This window comes from Rana temporaria, chromosome 10 (genome assembly GCF_905171775.1).
Source record: "Rana temporaria chromosome 10, aRanTem1.1, whole genome shotgun sequence".
Classification (NCBI taxonomy): Eukaryota; Metazoa; Chordata; class Amphibia; order Anura; family Ranidae; genus Rana; species Rana temporaria.
The window spans coordinates 129,886,093-129,911,489 of record NC_053498.1 but is presented as its reverse complement, the minus strand read 5'-3'; the positions used below and the strand labels follow the sequence as shown (position 1 = coordinate 129,911,489).

General features: G+C 46.9%; 1 protein-coding gene across 1 annotated transcript in view; it reads right to left on the bottom strand.

The window, feature by feature from the left end:
• The window catches only part of JAM3 (junctional adhesion molecule 3), a 68,462-nt gene that overhangs the window by 24,796 nt on the left and 18,269 nt on the right, over positions 1–25,397 (bottom strand). The window contains exons 2-4 of the mRNA XM_040326257.1: positions 6,272–6,337; positions 2,784–2,897; positions 565–717 (exon numbers count right to left, since the gene is read on the bottom strand). Coding sequence (XP_040182191.1) covers positions 565–717; positions 2,784–2,897; positions 6,272–6,337 — 333 coding nt within the window. The remainder of the gene's footprint in view (positions 1–564; positions 718–2,783; positions 2,898–6,271; positions 6,338–25,397) is intronic.

Here is a 25,397-nt window from a genome sequence, read left to right as displayed (position 1 = left end):
AGCGGACATCGCGGCCGCCAGGTACACGCATCGGCTCTTCAGCGATGCGCCGGGACAGTGTTTAACCGATGTGCGCCCCCCAGAGGCGCGTGCGGGTAATGCACTTTAAATGACGTCCAAAGACGGCACTTGAGAGCCACGCTGTTGACGTCTTTTGTCAATAGCGCGGGTTTCAAGTGGTTAATAAAATGTTATTGAACCTAAAGCACCGATCCCAATGCATTGCACCGTTTTCCTCTTAGAATTTTATTAAAAACGTCACCAGTTGGCATTTCGTCAATTTTTTTTTAAGACCAGCGGTTTGCAGGCGCTATTGCGCTAAAAATAGCACCTGCAAACCGACCCTAAACAGCCGCTGCTGTCTCTCCAGTGTGAAAATTCAACTAGATGAGACGAATAGCATCTAAAAGATGACAACCTGATCATCAGCCTCTGGCAGCGCCAACTGACTAGCAATATCTGTTCTGTCTGAGAGATCTCCAGAGGGCCCGATGCTGCTGGCAACACATAAAATAACACAGAATCAAAGTGTGGACTATTTCAGCATGTTACACAAATGCTTACCTTTGACAGTGAGATTAATGATAATCTCTGCTAAATTCTTATGGTCGTCCACGGCGGCCACTTCGCAGCGATATGTTCCGCTGTCGGTCCGGCTGGCATTAGATATAACCAACGAGCTTTGGGACTGAACTTCACCACGACCTTTTAAGTCTCCTAATACAGAACAATAAAGATTTGCTTATAAAGTACAAACACTTCAAACTACTATACTAAGTACATGAAACTGTTCACATCAGTCTCTACACAACAATCCAATGTCCCCACCACAGTCACATGCAATTATTATTATTATACATTTATGTAGCACCGACACATTCCGCAGTGCTGTACAGAGAACAATGCTCAAAGGAACCCCTAGCAACCTCTGAATGGAACCCTAGTTGAGAATGGCTGCTCTAATCATTCATCATCCTTACCCCTTCCTTTCATCACACCTTTATTGTGCGCCCCTTCCCCTCGTCACCCTCCACCGTGCGCCCCTTCCCCTCGTCACCCTCCACCGTGCGCCCCTTCCCCTCGTCGCCCTCCACCGTGCGCCCCTTCCCCTCGTCGCCCTCCACCGTGCGCCCCTTCCCCTCGTCGCCCTCCACCGTGCGCCCCTTCCCCTCGTCGCCCTCCACCGTGCGCCCCTTCCCCTCGTCGCCCTCCACCGTGCGCCCCTTCCCCTCGTCGCCCTCCACCGTGCGCCCCTTCCCCTCGTCGCCCTCCACCGTGCGCCCCTTCCCCTCGTCGCCCTCCACCGTGCGCCCCTTCCCCTCGTCGCCCTCCACCGTGCGCCCCTTCCCCTCGTCGCCCTCCACCGTGCGCCCCTTCCCCTCGTCGCCCTCCACCGTGCGCCCCTTCCCCTCGTCGCCCTCCACCGTGCGCCCCTTCCCCTCGTCGCCCTCCACCGTGCGCCCCTTCCCCTCGTCGCCCTCCACCGTGCGCCCCTTCCCCTCGTCGCCCTCCACCGTGCGCCCCTTCCCCTCGTCGCCCTCCACCGTGCGCCCCTTCCCCTCGTCGCCCTCCACCGTGCGCCCCTTCCCCTCGTCGCCCTCCACCGTGCGCCCCTTCCCCTCGTCGCCCTCCACCGTGCGCCCCTTCCCCTCGTCGCCCTCCACCGTGCGCCCCTTCCCCTCGTCGCCCTCCACCGTGCGCCCCTTCCCCTCGTCACCCTCCACCGTGCGCCCCTTCCCCTCGTCGCCCTCCACCGTGCGCCCCTTCCCCTCGTCACCCTCCACCGTGCGCCTCTTCCCCTCGTCACCCTCCACCGTGCGCCCCTTCCCCTCGTCACCCTCCACCGTGCGCCCCTTCCCCTCGTCACCCTCCACCGTGCGCCCCTTCCCCTCGTCACCCTCCACTGTGCGCCCCTTCCCCTTGTCACCCTTTACTTTGCCCTCCTTCCCCTCCTCACTCTCCACTGTGCGCCCCTTCTCTTCCATCACCCTCCATTGTGCGCCCCTTCCTTTACATTACCCTTCAATGTGTGCCACTCATGTTCATCGTGACTTCACTCTGCGCCCCTTCCCCCTCATCACCCTGCGCCCCTTCCCCCTCACCACCTTGCGCCCCTTCTCCCTCATAACCATGCACTCTGCGCCTCTTCCCCCTGCACCCCTTCCCCTCATCACCCTGCGCCCCTTCCCCTCATCACCCTGCGCCCCTTACCTTCATCACCCTGCGCCCCTTACCCTCATCACCCTGCGCCCCTTACCCTCATCACCCTGCGCCCCTTCCCTCAGCACCCCGCGCCCCTTTCCCTCAGCACCCCGCGGCCCTTTCCCTCCGCGCCCCTTTCCCTCATCACCCCTTCCCCTTCCCCTCATCACCCTGCGCCCCTTCCCCTCATCACCCTGCGCCCCTTCCCCCTTCACTGCTTCACTGTGTGCCCCTCCCCCTCCACTGTGCACCCCTTTCTCTCATCACACTTCACTTTGTGCCCCTTCCTCTCATCACCCTTTACTTTGTGCCACTTCCATTCATCAGGACTTTACTGTGTGCTCCCTTCCACACATCACCCTTAACTGTGCACCCCTTTCGTTCCATCACCATTAACTGTATGCCCCTTCACCTGATCATGTTTATACTGTGTACCCCTTCCTCTCATCACACCTTCCATGTGCACCCCTTTCTTTTATCCCTGCTCACTTGGTGCACCTTTCTATGCACGACCCTTGCATTTATGTATGACTCCAAATCAATCCATCACCCCCCACTTGCATATTGCCTAGCTAATATACCTTGAATATTATTTTCAAAAAAGACATAGGTGGTCTCATTATTACGAGTCTTCTTCCATTCGATGCGCGGGTCATTGGTGTTGCTGTTTTTAATGATACAAGAAAGCTCCACTCCTGGCAGAAAACAGGGTAAAAAGATTGAACCTTTGCACAATTTCTCATTTGAAATACCAACAGCTGCAACAAATATATAAAAGTCTGCAGACTGGAAATTACAGCTAAAAAGGTGCCCACATACATTGACGATCGATTTTCAAATGCTAGAAAAAATAAATAAACCCCGAGAGGATTACTTTTCATTCACTTTTAAATGATTTTTACAATCAGTAGAATCAGGGTCAGGGGTTAGTGGTAATGTAGGTTTAATGTAGATTATTGTTAAGTACATTGGCTTTAGATACAGTTATTAACAAGATGAAACATAACATGAACTATAAGCATCGAGGCTAAATACCTAATGGCCACACAGACGTGCTCTAGTATAATGCAGGTATAATGTATGAGAGGGGAAACTGTAATGCCGCGTACACGCGATCGTTTTTCGGCATGGAAAAAAAATGTCATTTTTAAAAACGTCATTTAAAATCTTCGTGTGTGGGCTTCACGTCGTTTTTCGGCTTTTAAAATGTCGTTTTTCGTGTTGTAAAAAATGATCGTGTGTGGGCTAAAATGACGTTTTAAACCCGCGCATGCCCAGAAGCAAGTTATGAGACGAGAGCGCTCGTTCTGGTAAAACTACCGTTCATAATGGAGTAAGCACATTCATCACGCTGTAACAGACAGAAAAGCGCGAATCGTCTTTTACCAACACGGAATCAGCTAAAAGCAGCCCAAAGGCGAAAATAACTTCCCCTTCAGAGTGCCGTCGTATGTGTTGTACGTCACCGCGCTTTGTTCATCATTTTTCAAAAACGACGGTGTGTGAGCAACATCGTTTTTAATGATGAAGTTGGAAAAACTTTGTTTTTTGGACATGCTGAAAAATTTCTTTTTTTTTCATGCCGAAAAACGACCGTGTGTACGCGGCATAAAAGGCAAAACATGAATCCCTGAAGCCAAAAATCAAGCACTACAGCCGGACTCCATGCTTGGATGCTACGGGCAGTAACGTTACTTTTACCCCTAATACTAGGATGAAATTAAAGTCCAACTCCAGTTTTTTTTTTTTCTACTTACAAAAATTATTCCCAGACATTGCACTTTTTCTCGTTTTTCTTTTTATACTTAAATATTGTCGACATCACTGTGTAGCTCCACGATTTCACATTCTTCTGCTGCCATCCCATTTTGGGCTGGATGACGCTCTGCATCTCTGAACATGTGGTCACCCACCGCATGACGCTAGCCCCGAGGAGGATGAAGTAGCCATCAGGTGAACACTAATAGCTAGATTCAGAGAGGGTGTCCTAACTTTAGGGCGGCGTAGCGTATCGTGCTTACACTACGCCACCGTAAGTTAGCGAGGCAAGTACATGATTCACATAGTACTTGCCTGCTAAGTTACGGCGGCGTAGCCTAAAGCGGGCGGGCGTAATGGCGCCTAATTCAAATTTAGCTAAGGGGGGTGTTTTATGTTAATGGGGCTTGACCTGACGTGATTGATGTTTTTTTGGAACGGCATATGCGCCGTCCGCCTACATATCCCAGTGTGCATTGCGGCAACGTACGCCGCACGGGCCTATTGGTTTCGACGTGGACGTAAATGACGTAAATCCCTGTTCACGGACGACTTACGCAAATGACATAAAATTCAAGGCTGATTGACACCACATTGATTGCTGCATTAGAAAGGTAAAGATTCCGATTTAAAAAAAAAAAAAAACAACGGATTGTGTATAGTCGATGGGTAGTGGTTTCATTAAGAGAAAGTTGTAATTTAGGGTGAACCTCTGCTTTAAATCCTGGAGTTGGGCTTTAAAGTGGAATTCCAGCCTGACTTCAACTATGTTTAAAAATGTTCCCTCCCTTTCCCAATACCTATCCTGCCTAACCTGTGTAAAACAGAGGTGTATACTTAGCTATTTTTGGTCCGTTCCAGTCCAGACATGTGACCCCTTGGGTCAGTAAGCGATGGCTGCAGGGGAGAGAAGCAAGCACTTGACAATGGCTGGGAATTTCAGAAGCTTTGATGTCCCCCAAAGGCTCCCATGTCCCAGACGATGTCAGTGCTCCATACTGTCCCCTGCAGCAGCCACTTACTGACATAGGGGAGCCAGAGCGGAACTGGAGTGGAGTGGACTAAAAACTAGGGGCTAGATTCAGCAAGAATTTACGCCGGCGTATCTATTGATACGCCGCGTAAATTCAAAGCTGCGCCGGCGTATCTTCTTTCTGTATTCAAAAAGCAAGATACGCCAAAATTAGGCAAAGATCAGACTGGCGTAAGTCTCTTACGCCGTCGTATCTTAGTTGTATATTTACGCTGGCTGCTAGGTGGCGCTTCCGTCGATTTCAGCGTAGAATATGCAAATTAGCTGGATACACCGATTCAGAAACGTACGTGCGCCCGGCGGATTTTTTTACATCGTTTGCGCAAGGCTTTTTCCGGCGTAACGTTACTCCTGCTATATGAGGCATAGCCAATGTAAAGTATGGACGTCGTTCCTGCGTCAAATTTTGAAAATGTTACTTTGTTTGCGTAAGTCGTTCGCGAATAGGGCTTTGCGTAAATTACGTTCACGTCGAAAGCTTTGACTATTTGTGACGTGATTACGTTGTTTGAGCAAGTCGTTCGCGAATAGGGCTTTGCATAAATTACATTCACGTCGAAAGCATTGACTATTTGTGACGTGATTAGGAGCATGCGCACTGGGATACGTTCACGGACGGCGCATGGGGACGTCATTTACGCGAGGTCATGTTTTATTTACATAAAACACGCCCACCTCTTCACAATTTGAATTTGGCGCTCTTACGCCGACAGATTTACGTTACGCCGCCGTAACTTAGGGCGCAGGTTCTTTGTGAATTCAGCCCCAGCCTCACTAAGTTACGGCGGCGTAGCGTATCTCAGATACGCTACGCCCGCACAAACTTACGGCGGGCTTTCTGAATCTAGCCCTAGGTAAGTATCGCTTCTCTGCCTTTTGGCTAAGATCAAGTGTAGTAAAAACTAGGTAAGTATACAGATCTTTGTGCCACAGGTTAGGTAGGATAGGTAGCAGGAGGGGAGAGGGAACATTTTTAAGCATGGTTAGTGTTCGTGGAATTCTACTTTAGGGAGAGAATGACAAACTATATTGCACCCTTCCATTCATTCCACAAGACAGAACAATCTCCTTTCATTAGCCATCATGCGTTGGAAAGGAACAAATTGGAGTCTGATTACTGTGGGAAATATGCTACAATGCGTCTCACCCTCACACTCCGGACTACATATCTATATAATGACCAGAGAAAGGCTGCGATTACCTTCTGATGTTATCACAACTGGGAAAAAAGGAGAAAAGGGACCAACATTGATCAGAGACAGGAGGACATGGACTTACTCTGATATTCTTGAACCTCGGGATTTGTGTTAAGTGTAGTGAGCTCCACTGCCAGCACAACGCAACCTGCAAACAAAGATCAGCCATCAGGACACATTCCACCATCATGGACAAACTAGGGTTTTCTTCTAATAAAAGGGTCTGCACAGCCAAATCTGATCATTTTAGATTCTAGTGAATGACGAAATGCATAAATTCACATTACAGTCAAATACAATTGTTAAACCGAAAATAAAGTGCAAACAAAATACACGAGGGCAGGCTCTTCATTGTAGAAGATTATAAAAAATGCCTAACCAATGGTCTGCCCTCTGTCGAAGTCGGAAGTGACGAAACGCGTCAGGGCGTGGCTACAACGGCGTAACCAGGAAGTATTGTGAGTGAGGAGTGCGTTCCACCGCCTTGAGACCTGTATCCAGGAAGGATTTTCTTCAGCGCTGTGCGGGCATCATCAAGCGCGGCTTCCGGGTATTGTACTACAGCAGTGAACACACACTACCTCACATGTTCATTATCAAGTGGCTTTAATGTACGCAGATCAGAAGCGGGGTACTCTGTATGAGGGGTTAATTCATTAAAGCAGTATTGTACTATTTTGGTGTTTTTTGTGTTTTATATGAACCAACATTGGGAATTAACCCCTGCTGCCTTCTGAGATGGTGACGGAGTTCTGAGTGAAAAAGAATTTATTTTCAAGGCTTGTTTTATTCATACTTCTGGTGAGTGTGAACCCCAGAGGGGGCGAGTGCCACTGTTGGTGAAGATTTGGAGTTGGTGAAGGGTGCACTACCCACTTAACCCTAGAAGCACTTACCACTACTTCTGCCACGTCATCATTTTATTTATTTATTTGATGTGAAGCTGGACACTTATCCAACATTAGCGCTGTTTACCAATAGATCCTTTATTGTGTTCTCAACATTGGTGTATTTTTTATATACCGACATATACGAACATTGGTTTATTCTAGGCTTGGAGTGAAGCTCCCACCCTGACAACCAAGCGGTTAATTAGGCAAACATAGGACTAATGGAAGGTGCAAATATTTATTATATCAAATTCCATTATAGTATAATAACTCGATAAAAAACATGATATATCAAAAAAACAATCCCTTCACCATCCCTCAAAGACAAAACACAACACATGAAGCAAAAAACAAATCACAATGTGGTAGTGTCCGAACAATAAACTATGTGGACTGCGCGTATCAGTTCCTGATGAAGTTACGCAGTGATGTAGTGAAACGTGTTGACGCCACAGGCGTATCATCTGTCAGTCAAAGGGATGCCGTATGGATATGCGCACTACACAAGCAGCTCGGGGAATCCCTCACGCCGGCACAGTGTGATACACGGAGCAGATGAGTGTGTTATATATCGATATATTGTATTTCCTATTGTGCTATTATACTCTTTTAAAGTGGATGTAAACCCAATCCTTTTTTTGATGTCACAATGTACAGTATAAGATTAATAAAATAAGCCGCGCAGATAGCGTGATGATTCAAAACATAAAACCAATTAGCATGCATATTACTATTCATTGTGCTATGGATAAGTATAAAACACTATAGTATTCGTCCTGGACGAGGTCAATTGTGACGAAACGGCGTAGGGTAGCGGCATGCTGACGTCATCACTACATACCGTCAGGGCCGTCTTTAATATGGTTTGGGCCCTGGGCAAACATTATTTTTGGGCCCCCCTCCAGCTTATTTTGGGCCTGGCTGGTTCATATGTATGTGTTTTGGCTGCCCTCATTTGTGCAGGCACAGCAGCCCATTGATTTGAATGGGCTGCCATGCCTTTGTTTCCTGCAGAAAAAAGGTGCATTCAGCATTTTAAAAATACAGTTGCCTTGAAATCCATTCTGCTTTTGCACCATGCTACTTACCTGCAGTTCTTGCACACACAAACGCACTGTGTTTTTAAAAGCGTGACCTAAACGTCTAAAAATGCAGCAAGTTTGACAGTGCGGGAACTGCAGATAAGTCACAGCAGAATGGTCAGACAGTGCTGTATTTCATTGCTTGATGGGCATAGGTGTGCAGCCTATTACATGAGGCATGCGCTTTTCTTTGCAGGAAACGCAGGCATGGCGGCCCATTCAAATGACCTGCGCAAATGTGGGCCGCCAAAACACATACATGTGAACCAGCCAGGCCCAAAATAAGCCCATCAAGCAGTTAAATACAGACAGTAATGCCATGTGCTCTGAGGCCTTACTCAGCCTGGACTGCAGGTCTGGTCTGTGATTTAAAGAGTTCCTCTATTTTACACATGGCATGGCATGGGGTCCCATGGTGCTAAAGCAGAATGGACAGACAGTGCTGTGACCCCCTTGCCATGCCATGTGTAAAATAGAGGAACTCTTTAAATCACAGACCAGACCTGCAGTGAAACATCAAATATTATAAAGACTTTGGGCACACTCTACAGAAAACTTCTATTTGCATAATAAATTAGCAAACATTGACATACCTTGAGGAGCAGGACATGAAGAAGAAGTCAACCTTTTGTAGATCAAACTGGGGATGCTCTAAAATCACATTCTAATTCACTTTTATATACAAGCAGCACCCAGTGGCAGGAAGGGAGAAGTGCTAAAGGGAAACACAGAAACCGAACTTCTGTGTTTACAAATAATAATATTATAGCTTATACAATTGCTACATAAGCCATGTTCTAATTTAAAGAAAAACTAAAGGCAAAACCTTTTTTTTTTGTTTTGGATATAGTAGGGGGATTAGAACCCCTGCCAGGCTCTCATTGCTGTCTGTGATAATACTATCACGTAACCATGATAACATATTGGCTTAGACACAGCAGCAGGAGCAGTCAATCTCAGCCAATGGGAAAAGATCAGGGGTGGGGTGGAATTGAGCAAAGCTGAGCTCTACATATCTATGGACACACAGAGGTGGCTCGGGAGTAAGAACACACAATCGCCCCCATAGCAAGTGGCCTGCTATGGTGAGCACTTGGCGGGAGGGAGGAGCCAGAAGCACCAGCAGGGGACCCGAGAAGAGAAGGAACTGGGCTGCTTTGTGCAAAACTATTGCACAGAGCAAGTACGTCTAGCATTTTTTTTTTTTTAAAGGGTTTACAATCAACTGACCTCAAACGACAGATCCTAAAATGCTGTGAAACATTGCCAGGGCTCCCTAGGTCAGTTCTGAGATGGAACATAAATAGCCCACGCACAGCACACAGAACATCCCACTTACTGCTAAATAACTGCACTGGAAAGAGAGGGTCACTTTTCCTCAACAGCAAAACATACTAATTGCTAGAAGTTACAATAAGGTTTTCGCTTTTTTCAGCTCCGGCTGCTGCAGGAAGGCTAGGCACCGGAGCAGAGGGCTCAATCTAGCATTCCTCATTCACCCAAGTCTCCAAGCAGCTGTCTTACCATCTGAAACTGGAGTTTCTCATCTGTCAGAAGAGCGGAGAACAGCTATTGGAGGAATCCTGGCCAGAGAGAAGACTATAATAAATGTATTCACAGAAAACGTGTATGGCTGCCAACCACACTCTGTGATCAAAGACTGCTCTCCGCATAGTTACATTGCTAACCAGGCCGAATAAAAGACACTTATTGATGAAGTTAAACCTTGAAGATCGAGAAAGAACATCAAATGCTAGAAGCCAAAATAGCAATGAAGACTAATGCCGCGTACACACGGTCGTTTTTTGTGATAAAAAAAAAAAAACGACATTTTTAAAAACTCCACTTAAAATGACCGTGTGTGGGGGAAAACGTAGTTTTATGTCTTCTGAAAAACGACAAAAAAAAATTCGAACATGCTTCAATTTTTTACGTCGTTTTTCAAACCGTCGTTTTTTGTGTCATAAAAAATGATCGGGCCAGATCCACTTAGCGCATCGTAATTTTAGGCAGGCGTAGCGTATCGTAGTAACGCTACGCCGCCGCAACTTTGAGAGGCAAATGCTGTATTCACAAAGCACTTGCCTCTAAAGTTACGGCGGCGTAGCGTAAATCTGCCGGCGTAAAGGCGCGGAATTCAAATGATAAAGATGTGGGCGTGTTTTATGTTAATTTTACTTGACCGGACGTAAACATAAATGACGTTTTTTCTGAACGGCGCATGCACCGTCCGTGGGGGTATCCCAGTGCGCATGCTCCAAATTAACCCGCAACAAGACAATGCTTTCGACGTGAACGTCATTCTACGCAAAGCCCTATTCGCGAACGTTTTACGCAAACGACGTACACGACCGAACATTCGACGCTGGACCGACGTCCATACTTAACATTGTCTACGCCTCATATAACAGGGGTAACGTTACGCCGAAAAAAAAAGCCTTACGGAAACGACGTATAAAAATGCGCCGACGTACGTTTGTGGATTGGCGTATCTAGCTAATTTGCATACTCGACGCAGAAATCGACGGAAGCGCCACCTAGCGGCCAGCGTAAATATGCACCTTAGATCCGACGGCGTACTAAGATGTACGCCAGTCGGATCTAGCTCAGCTGCAGGCGTATCTTGTTTTGTGGATACAAAACAAAGATACGCCGGAGCAACCTAGAAGTTACGCGGCGTATCAATAGATAAACCAGCGTAACTTCTTTGTGGATCTGGCCCATCGTGTGTAGGCTAAAACGACGTTTTAAAACCCGCGCATGCTCAGAAGCAAGTTATGACGCAAGCTTGAATGGAACAGAGTGCCGCCGTACGTGCTGAACGTAACCGCGCTTTGCTAGAGCATTTTGAAAAAACTATGGTGTGTAGGCAACGTCGTTTTTTTAAATGAAGTTTGAAAAACATTGTTTTTTTCATGAGAAAAAACAACGTTTTTTTACAAGACACAAAACGACCGTGTGTACGCGGCATAATCTCACCTCATACGTGTGATAGAAACCATCAACCCATTCTACAGACACCATCCTATCTGGAGTAGGAGCCACAAAGCCCTTTCTATAGACCAGTGATGGCGAACCTTGGCACCCCAGATGTTTTGGAACTACATTTACCATGATGCTCATGCACTCTTCAGAGTAGCTGAGCATCATGGGAAATGTAGTTCCAAAACATCTGGGGTGCCAAGGTTCGCCATCACTGCTATAGACCCTACCCGACTGCTATGTGTGATGTGAAATAATAACCAGATCACCATCACATCTCTACATGTAACTTGGAATAAGAACCATCAACTTCTCCTTATAGAGACCATCACATAGAATTGAACAATCCAATCCTTTTTCACAAAGACCATCCAATATTCTGCAAAATCCAGAATAAGAACTGCTAACCCCTCTATGGAGACCATCCTATGTTTATGTGTGATGTGGAATAACGGCCAACCCCTTTCTATAGAGAACATCCCACCTCTATGCATTAGGGGTGCAACGGATCAAAAAACTCACGGTTCAGATCGTTCCTCGGATCAGGAGTCACGGATCGGATAATTTTTCGGATCGGCAAAAAAAAATTCTCCCCCACTGTAATATACACATCCCCCCCACTGTAATATACACATCCCCCCCACTGTAATATACACATCCCCCCCACTGTAATATACACATCTCACTGTTCACCCCCCCCCACCAACTATAGACCCCCCCTCCATCTACTCTCAGGGCAAGAGACCCCCCCTCCTCTCAGGGCAAGAGACCCCCCCTCCTCTCAGGGCAAGAGACCCCCCTCGGGCAGTACAGACACTCCCAGCGTGTGTCCCACGAGTGCGGGGTCCTCCTCTGTGGGTGTAAACAGAGGAGGGCCGCCGCCAGGTGTACCAAGATGGCCGCGGCTCCGGAGCTAGGCCGAAGCCGCGGCCTTTCCTAATGTTATTCCTGCGGCTCCGCAGCTAGGCCGAAGCCGCTGCCTTTCCTAGCGTTATGGCCCGCGGCTCCGGAGGTAGGCCGAAGCCGCGGCCATAACGTTAGGAAAGGCCGCGGCTTCGGCCTAGCTCCGGAGCCGCGGCCATGACAATAGGAAAGGTCACGGCTTCGGCCTAGCTCTGGAGCCGCAGCAATCCGCGGATCACAGTGTGTTCCGCTCCGAAGGGGGTGACCCGTTCGGACCAACTGTGATGCGTTGCACCCCTACTATGCATAATCCAGAATCGGAAACTGCTAACCCCTTTCTATAGAGAACATCCCACCTCTATGCATAATGTGAAATCGGAAACTGCCAACCCTTTTCTATAGGAACCATTCAACCTCAATTCATAATCAGTTTCTCTCAGTGAGCCACAGGAAACTTCTAAAAAGAGAGTTGAAAGCCAGTCTGGTGGAATAAACTTTTAGTGGTGTGATGTTATCAGCGTGAAGAACATTTTGGATGTTTGCAATGGATTTAGCTACTAAATTATTCACCTCTCAAAAAAAAACACGCCTAAAAAGTTCAACGCCAAGCACAATGAGATTACACCTCTTGGAGCACATAGCTTGGCTGGATAATGTCCGCTCTAACATCCGGATCATTATTTCCAGGTCACTGCAAGGAAACAACAGAGCAGAGTACAGCATTGGTGATACAGAGTTCAGCATTATCCAGCTGCACCCTCTTTTCATTTGTGTACAAAGAGCTGACTGAGGGTCAATCAGGCGTGCCGCATTTGCAGCGGGATAAATCCCTCCGATAATCCCCAAAACAGAAAAGCAAGGAGGACAGAACTGGAGTAGAAAGAGGAGGGATCTCACTCTGAGTGAAGTCTGTACTGAGAACACATAGCTGCATGGTAGACAACATAGAGAAGAGCCACAATGGCAGCGGAGGTTCCATGCATGGACTGTATGAAAGAAGATATTACACCAGAAAAGAACCAGTAGGACAAGAAATGACTTCTGTTTATAGGCCCGGAAGGAGGACACACGACCAGATATTAGTGGTGTACCGAAATAAAAATTCAGGATGCACTTGGCCGAAAACCAAAACGTTTTTGTATTGAAGTCAGTGCTGTCTATATAGAGAGCCACCTCCACTCTGTGCTCCTCGTGTCATGTCTGTTGTACAACCATGCAGCCTCAGTGCTGTCTATATAGAGAGCCACCTCCACTCTGTCCTCCTCATGTCATGTCTGTTCTACAACCATGCATCCTCAGTGCTGTCTATATAGAGAGCCACCTCCACTCTGTGCTCCTTGTGTCATGTCTGTTCTACAACCATGCATCCTCAGTGCTGTCTATATAGAGAGCAACCTACACTCTGTGCTCCTCCTGTCATGTCTGTTCAACAACCATGCATCCTCAGTGCTGTCTATATAGAGAGCCACCTCCACTCTGTGCTACTCCTGTCATGTCTGTTCTACAACCATGCATCCTCAGTGCTGTCTATATAGAGAGCCACCTCCACTCTGTCCTCCTCATGTCATGTCTGTTCTACAACCATGCATTCTCAGTGCCGTCTATATAGAGAGCCACCTCCACTCTGTCCTCCTCCTGTCATGTCTGTTCTACAACCATGCATCCTCAGTGCTGTCTATATAGAGAGCCACCTCCACTCTGTCCTCCTCATGTCATGTCTGTTCTACAACCATGCATTCTCAGTGCCGTCTATATAGAGAGCCACCTCCACTCTGTCCTCCTCATGTCATGTCTGTTCTACAACCATGCATCCTCAGTGCTGTCTATATAGAGAGCCACCTCCACTCTGTGCTCCTCGTGTCATGTCTGTTCTACAACCATGCATTCTCAGTGCTGTCTATATAGAGAGCCACCTCATGTCATGTCTGTTCTACAACCATGCATCCTCAGTGCTGTCTATATAGAGAGCCACCTCCACTCTGTCCTCCTCATGTCATGTCTGTTCTACAACCATGCATTCTCAGTGCCGTCTATATAGAGAGCCACCTCCACATGTCATGTCTGTTCTACAACCATGCATCCTCAGTGCTGTCTATATAGAGAGCCACCTCCACTCTGTCCTCCTCATGTCATGTCTGTTCTACAACCATGCATTCTCAGTGCCGTCTATATAGAGAGCCACCTCCACTCTGTCCTCCTCATGTCATGTCTGTTCTACAACCATGCATCCTCAGTGCTGTCTATATAGAGAGCCACCTCCACTCTGTGCTCCTCGTGTCATGTCTGTTCTACAACCATGCATCCTCAGTGCTGTCTATATAGAGAGCCACCTCCACTCTGTCCTCCTTGTATCATGTCTGTTCTACAACCATGCATCCTCAGTGCTGTCTATATAGAGAGCCACCTCCACTCTGTACTCCTCGTGTCATGTCTGTTCTACAACCATGCATTCTCAGTGCTGTCTATATAGAGAGCCACCTCCACTCTGTCCTCCTCATGTCATGTCTGTTCTACAACCATGCATTCTCAGTGCCGTCTATATAGAGAGCCACCTCCACTCTGTCCTCCTCATGTCATGTCTGTTCTACAACCATGCATCCTCAGTGCTTTCTATATAGAAAGCCACCTCCACTCTGTGCTCCTCGTGTCATGTCTGTTCAACAACCATGCATCCTCAGTGCGGTCTATATAGAGAGCCACCTCCACTCTGTGCTCTTTGTGTCATGTCTGTTCTACAACCATGCATCCTCAGTGCTGTCTATATAGAGAGCCACCTCCACTCTGTGCTCCTCGTGTCATGTCTGTTCTACAACCATGCATCCTCAGTGCTGTCTATATAGAGAGCCACCTCCACTCTGTGCTCCTCGTGTCATGTCTGTTCTACAACCATGCATCCTCAGTGCCGTCTAGCCGCCTCCACTTAATTCTTCTAGTATCACACTTGTCCTTTCTGTATAGAGAGGCACCTCCTCCCCTGTAGCTCCATTCTCCCCATTTAAGGTCTTGTCCATCCTGCAGCCATCATTCCTCCCTATTTTCTGTATAGAGAGCAGGACTTTTTTTCAGGGGGAACTCAGTTCCACCACCTCTGGCTCAGACCCTTTGGTGCCTGCTCACCACAATCACTTGTAAACACAGCAGTCTGGTTTCTGTGTTTACAAGTGACAACTCTGCACTACTGTTTGTGAAATCTGAACGGGGTCGTGGTTGAGTTCCTGCACCTATTTTCTGAAAAAAAAGCTCTGATAGAGAGCATCCTTTCTCCTCGTGGCTCAACTCTGAGCTTCTAGCGATACGCATGTCCCACAGCTATGTGTCCCCCCCCCCCCCCCCCACTGTCTGTATAGAGAGCCTCCTCCTTCCCCTGTGTCCTCAACGCTTTCCTTCTAGTGCCATATCTGTCCTGCAGCTTGTGTTCTGTATAGAAACCATCTCTAGCACCCCCATGTAGCTTCATTCTGTCCTCCTAGTGCCATGTCCGTCTTGCAGCCATGTGTCTGTATAGAAAGTCCCCCCCCCCCCCCCCCCCCCGTCTGTAGGCTTTACTCTTTTTTCCTTTAGATGCGTCTCTCTTGCTGCCATATGTCCTCCATCCTGTCTAGACACAGACTCCTTCCCCCACCTCGCTGGCTCAGCTCTGTCCTTTAGGGATCATCTCTCTTGCACAGTCCTCCATTATTCCTATACACATAGCAGCCACCTCTCCTTCTCCTGGGGCTCACTCAGTCTTTCTGGTATATCTTTCTTGCAGCCATTTTTCCCGCCTCACTGTATGCAAAGCTGTCCCCTTCACAGCTTCAGCAATGACTCCGCCATCCTTCTAGCTTTAGGTTTGTCTTCTCTCTGATTGTGTTCTGTCCTTCTGGTACCATAGCTGTCCTGGACAGGGGTGGCAGCACTCCAGATTACATAGGTGTGCCAGGGGGGCACCTCAATCACCTCGGGGGTGTGCCGGGGGTAGGGTTGCCACCTTATCCCTTTAAAACAGAACACATATGAATTACACAGGTTCTGTGGCTGATTAAGGTGGTAATTGAACACAGGTGGAGCCTTTTCTAAATTAAATTAGCCTCAGAACCTGTGTAATTCATATGTGTTCTGTTTTAAAGGGATGAGGTGGCAACCCTAGCCGGGGGGCACCTCATCGCGTGTGTTTCGGTGGAGAGATGGGAAATCAAATATTTCCTTCTGACCAGTCCCACCATTAATAAAGTTCTACCATACTTCTTTCACTGTGCGGGCTCTGCCATAAGAGTGTGGGTGTCTGTGTGTGTATTTACACTATACAGTAAAACCTTGGATTGTGAGCACAATTCGTTCCGCAAAAATGCTTGTAATCCAAAGCACTTGTATATCAAAGCGATTTCCCCCATAAGAAATAATGGACACTCAGATGATTCGTTCCACAACCATTTATTCATAAGTCTTCAGATATCATTATTTTCTGCCAGTGATTCTGTGCACAGCAAGAACGATCATAGCGTCAGTTCTGCCACTTGATTGTTCTTACAGGCGACGGGAGGGGACAACCCCTCCCCTCCTGCTGCGTCTCCAGACTCTCCCGTGCCACCGGGTGACCCAGAGAAAGAATCGGCCGACTCCGGGTGACGACCATAGAGATTTCCAGTCATCTCTATGACCGTCGGAGGCCCAGACGCAACGTTATGACGTCACATCCGGGCCGCGGATGTAAACAAATCTGCGATTGCAGCTGGTAAGCATGAGATTGAGAAAAAAAATTCACCAATCTCATGCTTTACAGCCGGGAGGAAAGATGTGGGGTCTTATTGACCCTGCATCTTTCCATAAAGAGGACCGGTCACAATATATTCCTATTACAAAGGATGTTTACATTCCTTGTAATAGGAATAAAAGTGATCAAAAAAATGAAAATGTAAATAAAAGTGTTAAAAAAAAAAAGAAGGAAAAAACACCCCTGTCCACAGTAGCTCGCGCTCAGAAGCAAACACACACGCAAGTCCTGCCCACATATGTAAACGCCATTCAAACCACACGTGAGGTATCGCCATGTGCATTATTGCGCGAGCAACAATTCTAGCACTAGACCTCCTCTGCAACTCTAAACTGGTAGCCTGTAAAAAAAAAAAATTAAGCGTTGATTATGGAGATTTTTAAGTACCGAAGTTTGACGCCATTCAATGAGTGCGTGCAATATTAAAGCGTGACATGTTGGGTATCTATTTACTCGGCGTAACAGGTTTCACATCATACTAAAAAATTGGGCTAACTACCGTTTTGTTATTTTTAATTCATGAAACCGTTTCCCACCCAAACAAAAGGTGTTTGAAAAAATATTGCGCCAGAGTGCCAGAATAAGCCCGGTATGGAAGTGGTTAAATGTAACCATATTGCTACACTTAGTTGTGACATGACGCTACTTGTATATCAAGACATCGCTTGTGTATCAAGTCAAAATTTATGAAAAAAATCTAGCTTGTCTTGCACAATGCTCTCAAACCAAGTTACTCTCAAACCAAGTTACTCTCAAACCAAGGTTTTAAATTATTGGGACACCTGCCTTTACACGCACATCAACTTAAGGCCCCTTTCACACTGGGGCGTTTTTCGAGCGAAGCCTCATCTGCAATCCCAGTGTGCTGGTAAAGCACCCCTAAGACCCTAACGTTTTAGGGCGTTTTTGCAGTGCCTCTGTGTGAAAGGGTAAGGCGTTTTTACAGCGCTTTCAAATCATTTCAATGGAGAGGGACGTTTTTGGAGCGTTTTTTTCAGCGCCCAAAAGCTGCTCCAAAGATGCTGCTTGCAGGACTCAGTGTGAAAGGGTCCATTGAGATGCATGGAGAGCGTTTTATTAGCGCGAATTTTAACGCTAAAACGCTGTAAAAAACATTTGTAAGGTCAGGCACTGATGTTGGACGAGAAGGCCTGGCTCACACTCTGAGCTCCAATTCATCCCAAAGGTGCTCTATCGGGTTGAGGTCAGGACACATGGCAGACATGACACGAGGAGGACAGAGAGGAGGTGGCTCTATATAGTAGAGATGCACGATTCTGGCTAAAATGAGATTCACAATTTTTTTTGCTTAGAAGATGGATCACGATTCTCGTGTCGTAACATCATCTTTCACATTAAAACAAAAAAATTGGGCTAACTTTACTGTTTCGTTTTTTTTTTATTATTATTCATTGAAGTGTATTTTTTCACAAAAAATTGTATTTGAGAGACCGCTGGGCAAATACAGTGTGACATAAAATATTGCAGCAATTGCCATTTTATTCTCTAGGGTCTCTGCTAAATATATATATATATATATATATATATATATATATATATATATATATATATATATATATATATATATATAATTTTTGGGGGTTCCAAGTAATTTTCTAGCAAAAAATATTGATTTTAAATTAACTGTCAGAAAAAGATTTAGACTTTTAGGCCCGGATTCACATAGAATCGCGTATATTTGTGCGGGCGTAACGTATCCTATTTACGTTATGCCTCCGCAACTTTTACAGGCAAGTGCCGTATTCTCAAACGAAAGTTGCGGGCGGCGTAGCGTAAATAGGCCGGCGTAAGCCCGCCTAATTCAAATGTGGTAGATGTGGGCGTGAGTTATGTTAATTTACTGTGACCCCACGTAAATGACACTTTTTACGAACGGCGCATGCGCTGTCGATGAAAGTATCCCAGTGTGCATGCTCTAAATTAACCCGCAAGAAGCCAATGCTTTCGACGTGAACGCCATTTTCATTATTTTCCTCACAATACCCCATAATGACAATGTGAATGAAGTTTGACATCTTTTCAAATTTATTAAAAATAAAAAAACGAAAAAATAAAACCATCTACAGAAGTATTCACAGCCTTGTATGATGCTACAAGGTTGGCACACCTATTTTTGGGCAGTTTCTCCCATTCTTCTTTGCAGGACCTCTCAAGTTCCATTGGTTGTTTGGGAGCGTCAGTGCACAGCCATGATCAGATCTCTCTAGAGATGTTCAATCAGGGCTCAAGTCTGGACTCTGGCTGGGCCACTCAAGGACATTCACAGAGTTGTCCCGCAGCCACCCCTTTGTTATCTTGGCTGTGTGCTTAGGGTCGTTGTCCTGTTGGAAGATGAAACTTCACCCCTGAGGTCCTAGAGCGCTCTGGAGCAGGTTTTCATCAAGGATGTCTCTGTACATTGCTGCATTCATCTTTCCCTCGATCCCGACTAGTCTCCCAGTTCCTGTCGCTAAAAAACATTCCAACAGCATGATGCTGCCACCACCATGCTTCACTGTAGGGACAGTATTGGCCAGGTGATGAGCGGTGCCTGGTTTCCTCCAGACATGACGATTGCCATTCAGGCCAAAGAGTTCAGTCTTTGTTTCATCAGACCAGAGAATTTTGTTTATCGTGGTCTGAGAGTCCTTCAGGTGCCTTTTGGTAAACTCCAGATGGGCTGTCATGTGCCTTTTACTGAGGAGTGGCTTCTGTCTGGCCACTCCCCCATACAGGCCTGATTGGTGGAGTGCTACAGCGATGGATGTTCTCCTCTCTCCACAGAGAAATGCTGGAGCACTGTCAGAGTGACCATCGGGTTCTTGGTCACCTCCCTAAGGCTGCATTCACACCTTTGCGTCGGCGATATGCGGCGACATTAAATAGGCGTTTTGTCACACGATTTGCGGCGACAAAACGCATCATTTTTCAGCCTTTTTTTTTGCTGGATGGGTGATTTTACACTGTCAGCTATACCCGGACGCCGAAGCCGCCCGAAAAAAAGGGTCCGGGACTTGTTTTGAGCTTCAGGCGTTTCGGCGTGGAGATGTGAACCATCTCCATAGCCGACAATGTAAAATCACCCCTCCAGCGTATTGCAGGCTGCAATAGCGGCGGGCGTCTGGCGTGAAAACGCCTAGATGTGAATGGCGCCTAAGGCCCTTCTCCTCCGATCCCTCAGTTTGGCTGGGCGGTCCGCTCTACGAAGAGTCCTGGTGATTCCAAACTTCTTCCATTTATGGATGATGGAGGCCACTGTGCTCATTGGGACCTTCAATGCTGCAGACATTTTTCTGTACCCTTCCCCAGATCTGTGTCTCCATACAATCCTGTCTCGGAGGTCTACAGACAATTCCTTGGACTTCATGGCTTGGTTTGTGCTCTGACATGCACTGATAACTGTGGGACCTTATATAGACAGGTGTGTGCCTTTCCAAATCATGTCCAATCACCTGAATCTACCACAGGTGGACTCCAATCAAGTTGTAGAAACATCTAAGGCAGTGATGGCGAACGCGTGGCACGCGTGCCGCTCCTGGCACGGCAAGCCGTTTCGGTGGGCACGCCACACGCCATGAAAAATTGATAAGCACACACTAAAATCCATTCGTCCCCACCGCAAACTACAACTCCCACAGTTCTCTACTGCTATTGATGACGTGTCCGATTGGGAGTGACAAAGAAGAAACTCCCTGGGTGACGTGCGTGCGTGCGCTGATCCAATCAAAGAAGCTGTCTCATCCACACCGCATCCACCATCAAACAAATCAGCGGTGACGTGACTGGGAGCACACGCGGCTGGAATCAGAGGAGCCTTTCGGCGGGAATGAGCTGCTGAAGCAAGGTCAGACACTGGGAGACAAGTGTTAATGTGGAGTGTACAGTACAGTTATCTTGTTAGTCCTAAGCCTGCCCCACTCTCAGATATCAGGTGCTAGCTCAAACAATCAATTGTGCAAAAAGAACAGCCTCATTATTGTCATTGGGAAACATTGTGCCCCATCATTGGTGTTATTCAGCCTCATTATTGGTGTCATTGGGAAACATTGTGTGTCATCATTGGTGTTATTCAGCCTCATTATTGGTTTCATTAGGAAACATTGTGCCCCATCATAGTTGTCATCATTGGTGTCATTGTGCCTCATCATTGGAAAACATTGTGCCTCATTATTGGTGTCATTGCATGTGTCAGGTAGGTGAGTGCAATGGTCAGGTAGGTGAGTGCAATGGTCAGGTAAGTGAGTGCAATGGTCAGGTAAGTGAGTAGAATGGTCAGGTAAGTGAGTGGAATGGTCAGGTAAGTGAGTGGAATGGTCAGGTAAGTGAGTGGAATGGTCAGGTAAGTGAGTGGAATGGTCAGGTGAGTGAAATGGTCAGGTAGGTCAGTGTAATAGCCAGGTAGGACAGTGTAATAGTCAGGTAGGTCAGTGTAATGGTCAGGTAGGTCAGTGTAATGGTCAGGTAGGTCAGTGTAATGGTCAGGTAGGTCAGTGTAATGGTCAGGTAGGTCAGTGTAATGGTCAGGTAGGTCAGTGTAATGGTCAGGTAGGTCAGTGTAATGGTCAGGTAGGTCAGTGTAATAGTCAGGTAGGTCAGTGTAATGGTCAGGTAGGTCAGTGTAATGGTCAGGTAGGTCAGTGTAATGGTCAGGTAGGTCAGTGTAATGGTCAGGTAGGTCAGTGTAATGGTCAGGTAGGTCAGTGTAATAGTCAGGTAGGTCAGTGTAATAGTCAGGTAGGTCAGTGTAATAGTCAGGTAGGTCAGTGTAATAGTCAGGTAGGTCAGTGTAATGGTCAGGTAGGTCAGTGTAATGGTCAGGTAGGTCAGTGTAATGGTCAGGTAGGTCAGTGTAATGGTCAGGTAAGTGAGTGTAATGGTCAGTGTATGTTGCACAGTGCATTTTGAGCACAATGCATTCCTGATCCCTGCAGTCTGAGCGAATCTGGCAGAATCGTACATTTCTAGTCCCTTAGGGCTCATTTAGAGAGGGATGATCAGTCCCATCCTCTGTACAGAGCCGCTGGTAGGTTTAATTCTGTGTTGGCACTTTGCAAGAAATAATTTGCTCTTGTGTCGCGGTTTGGGCACTCGGGCTCAAAAAGGTTCGCCATCACTGATCTAAGGGATGGTCAGTGTATACAGGATGCATCGGAGCTCGATTTTGGAGTGTCATGACAAAGGCTGTGAATACTTATCCACATGGGATTTTTTTATTTTTAATACATTTGCAAAGATTTCAAACAAACTTCTTTCACGTTGTCATTATGGGGTATTTGTAGAAATTTGAGGAAAATAATGAATTGAATCCATTTTGGAATAAGGCTGTAACATAACAAAATGTGGAAAAAGTGAAGCAGTACGAATACTTTCCGGATGCCCTGTATACAACACAGGAAATCCTTAACTGCAGCTAACTGTGAAAACAGGAAAACAGGAAGCAGCGGGCCAAATAAATCCAACAAACTTATTAAAGAGAAACTTCACTAAAAAAGTGAAGTCCAAGCAGTTTGCCCCCCCCCCCGATTTACAGGTTAATCCCATTTATTTTAATGCATGCCAATAATCTGTTTGCTTTGTTAGCAGCAGCTTGGCATTGCATGCCATTGCTGAGCCTGTCATCTACTAGGACCCCCAGGTCCTTTTCCATTCTAGATTCCCTCAGAGGTTCTCCCCCTAGTGCAGGGATATGCAATTAGCGGACCTCCAGCTGTTGCAGAACTACAAGTCCCATGAGGCATAGCAAGACTGGCAGCCACAAGCATGACACCCAGAGGCAGAGGCATGATGGAACTTGTAGTTTTGCAACAGCTGGAGGTCCGCTAATTGCATATCCCTGCCCTAGTGTATAGATTGCATTCATATTTTTGCCACCCAAATGCAATATTTTCCATTTTTCTACATTAAATCTCATTCGCCATGTAGTTGCCCACCCCATTCATTTGTTCAGATCTTCTTGCAAGGTTCCCACATCCTGCGGAGAAGTTATTGCCCTGCTTAGCTTAGTATCGTCCGCAAATACAGAGATTATACTGCTTATCCCATCCTCCAGGTCGTTTATGAATGAATTAAATAGGATTGGTCCCAGTACAGAACCCTGGGGGGACCCCACTACCCACCCCTGACCATCCTGAGTATTCCCCATTTATCACCACCCTCTGAACTCGCCCCTGTAGACAGTTATCAATCCATGTACTCACCCTATGGTCCATGCCAACGGACCTTATTTTGTACAGTAAACGTTTATGGGGAACTGTGTCAATGCTTTTGCAAAATCCAGATACACCACGTCTACGGGCCTTCCTTACATCATAGTAAACTCTCCATGATGAATTTCCTCCATGACAATCTCTCATAAACAATATACATGGCGCTGTTTTTACATTCTTCCTAACCTGCAGAAATCAAGCGCTGTTCACCTAAATGACGTCACCGGCGCATGCGCAGATCTTCGGTGGATTACATGTGTGCCATCAGTCCATACAGGAAGATGCTGTGCCCGTTCACAGCCCCGTTCACACCTTCCTGAAATACCCCATGTGACTTGCTACGTCACAAGGGGGTGTAAACACTGGCGCTGATCACAGCACAAGCATAGAGGAGACACAATACATTACCCATCGCCGCAACGCGCATGTGTGAGATTTTGGTCGTTACTGCAAGGAAGGGTGGAAGTAACACACAGTATAGATGCAGAGACAACAGATAACATGGCGCCGGCTTCCAACACGAAGCATAAAAACACAAAATAAGCTGCAATAAAGTAAGAAAAATCAGAGAGGGATAATTAATTAGGCAGAATGATTTAATAAGCTTTTTTGTACTGGTTAGATTGATTTTCAGTATTTGGGTGGCAGAGTTTACTTCCGCTTCAAAGATAAAGTAAACTCCCTCTGCTGACATGTACCTATAGGGCAAGCCTTATTATAGGCGTACCTATAGGTAGTGAAAATACCTCTTAAAGCGGAGGTTCACCCTAAAAAACATCTATATACCATTACATCCAGCATACTTCCGACATCTACAGTATGCTGTTTTTTTTTGCCGTACATAACCGTTTTATTGTTATTTTCCCCCCGGCTTCCGGGTTCTGATTCCCGCGGGACTGGGCGTTCCTATTCAGAGGTTAGATGATTGACGTCTGGTGAAAAACTTCCCCTGGCGCATAAGGCGCATCACCAGTTTTCCGTAAGTAGCCGACCTGCGAGTCGGCTCTATACGGCGCTATATGGCGCCTGCGTCCGCCATATAAAGCCGACTCGCAGGTCGGCTAGTTATGGAAAACTGGTGATGCGCCTTATGCGCCAGGGGAAGTTTTTTTTTACCAGACGTCAATCATCTAACCTCTGAATAGGAACGCCCACTCCCGCGGGACCTAGAACCCGGAAGTCGGGGGGAAAATAGCAATAAAACGGTATGTACGGCAAAAAAAAAACCAAAAAAACTCAGCATACTGTAGATGTCGGAAGTATGCTGGATGTAATGGTATATAATTGTTTTAGGGTGAACTTCCACTTTAAAACGTGTACAGTTTAGGAGATATTTACATTGCATGCAGCCAGTGACATCACTGGCGCATGCGCTCTGAAGGAACAGCCCATGGGTGCCCTTTCCGAGCCCGTGCCGTGAACGGTGGCTCCCGCGTGCATGCATGCGACATGGTCGCGAACCCAGAAGAAACTCTGGGTAAAATGTAAGCCATCTCAGCGGTGTGCAGGGACCAACAGCTGCAACAGCTTTGTTCCAAGGTACCGTATATACTCGAGTATAAGCCGACCCGAATACAAGCTGAGGCACCTAATTTTACCACAAAAAAATCGGAGAACTTTTTGACTCGAGTATAAGCCTAGGGTACACAATGCTCATCTGCAGCCTCACTGTGCCCATCTGCAGCCTCACCGCGCCCATCTCGCAGCCTCACCGCGCCCATCTCGCAGCCTCACCGCGCCCATCTCGCAGCCTCAACGCGCCCATCGCGCAGCCTCACCGCGCCCATCTCTCAGCCTCACCGCGCCCATCTCGCAGCCTCACCATCAATCAGCGGCCATCCGCTGTAACAAAGCCCCGCCTCCTCCTCGTCCGTGAGACGTGATAGACTGATTCCGTTTCCCAGCAGTCTATTAGCGTTCCGTCTATCACGGATGAGGAGGAGGCAGGGCTTTGTTACAGTGGACGGCCGCTGTTTGACAGAACACTGCCAAACAGTTGCATGACAGTGGGAGATGTCACTTGAGTATGAGGCGAGGGGGGCTTTTTCAGCATAAAAAAAATATGTGCTGGAAAAGTCAGCTAATACTCGAGTATATACGGTAAGTATTTCATATGCATACCAGCATATTATGACATTGCCTTGAAAGAAATGTTACCGTATTTATTTTTTCCTCCAACTGTGGTTTACTACCGCTGTAAGATGGAAATGATCACAGCTACACCCCAGAGCTCCATTACACTTCAATGGGGGGGGGGGGGGGGGGGTGCAGCAAATCTACATGGAAGGAAATGGTTAACAGGAGAGAAGACATCCTCAAAGCCGGAAAGTGCTAATTGCAGAACAATGGAGGCACATAAAGCATTGTAACAAGCCAACAAAAGTAATCATTA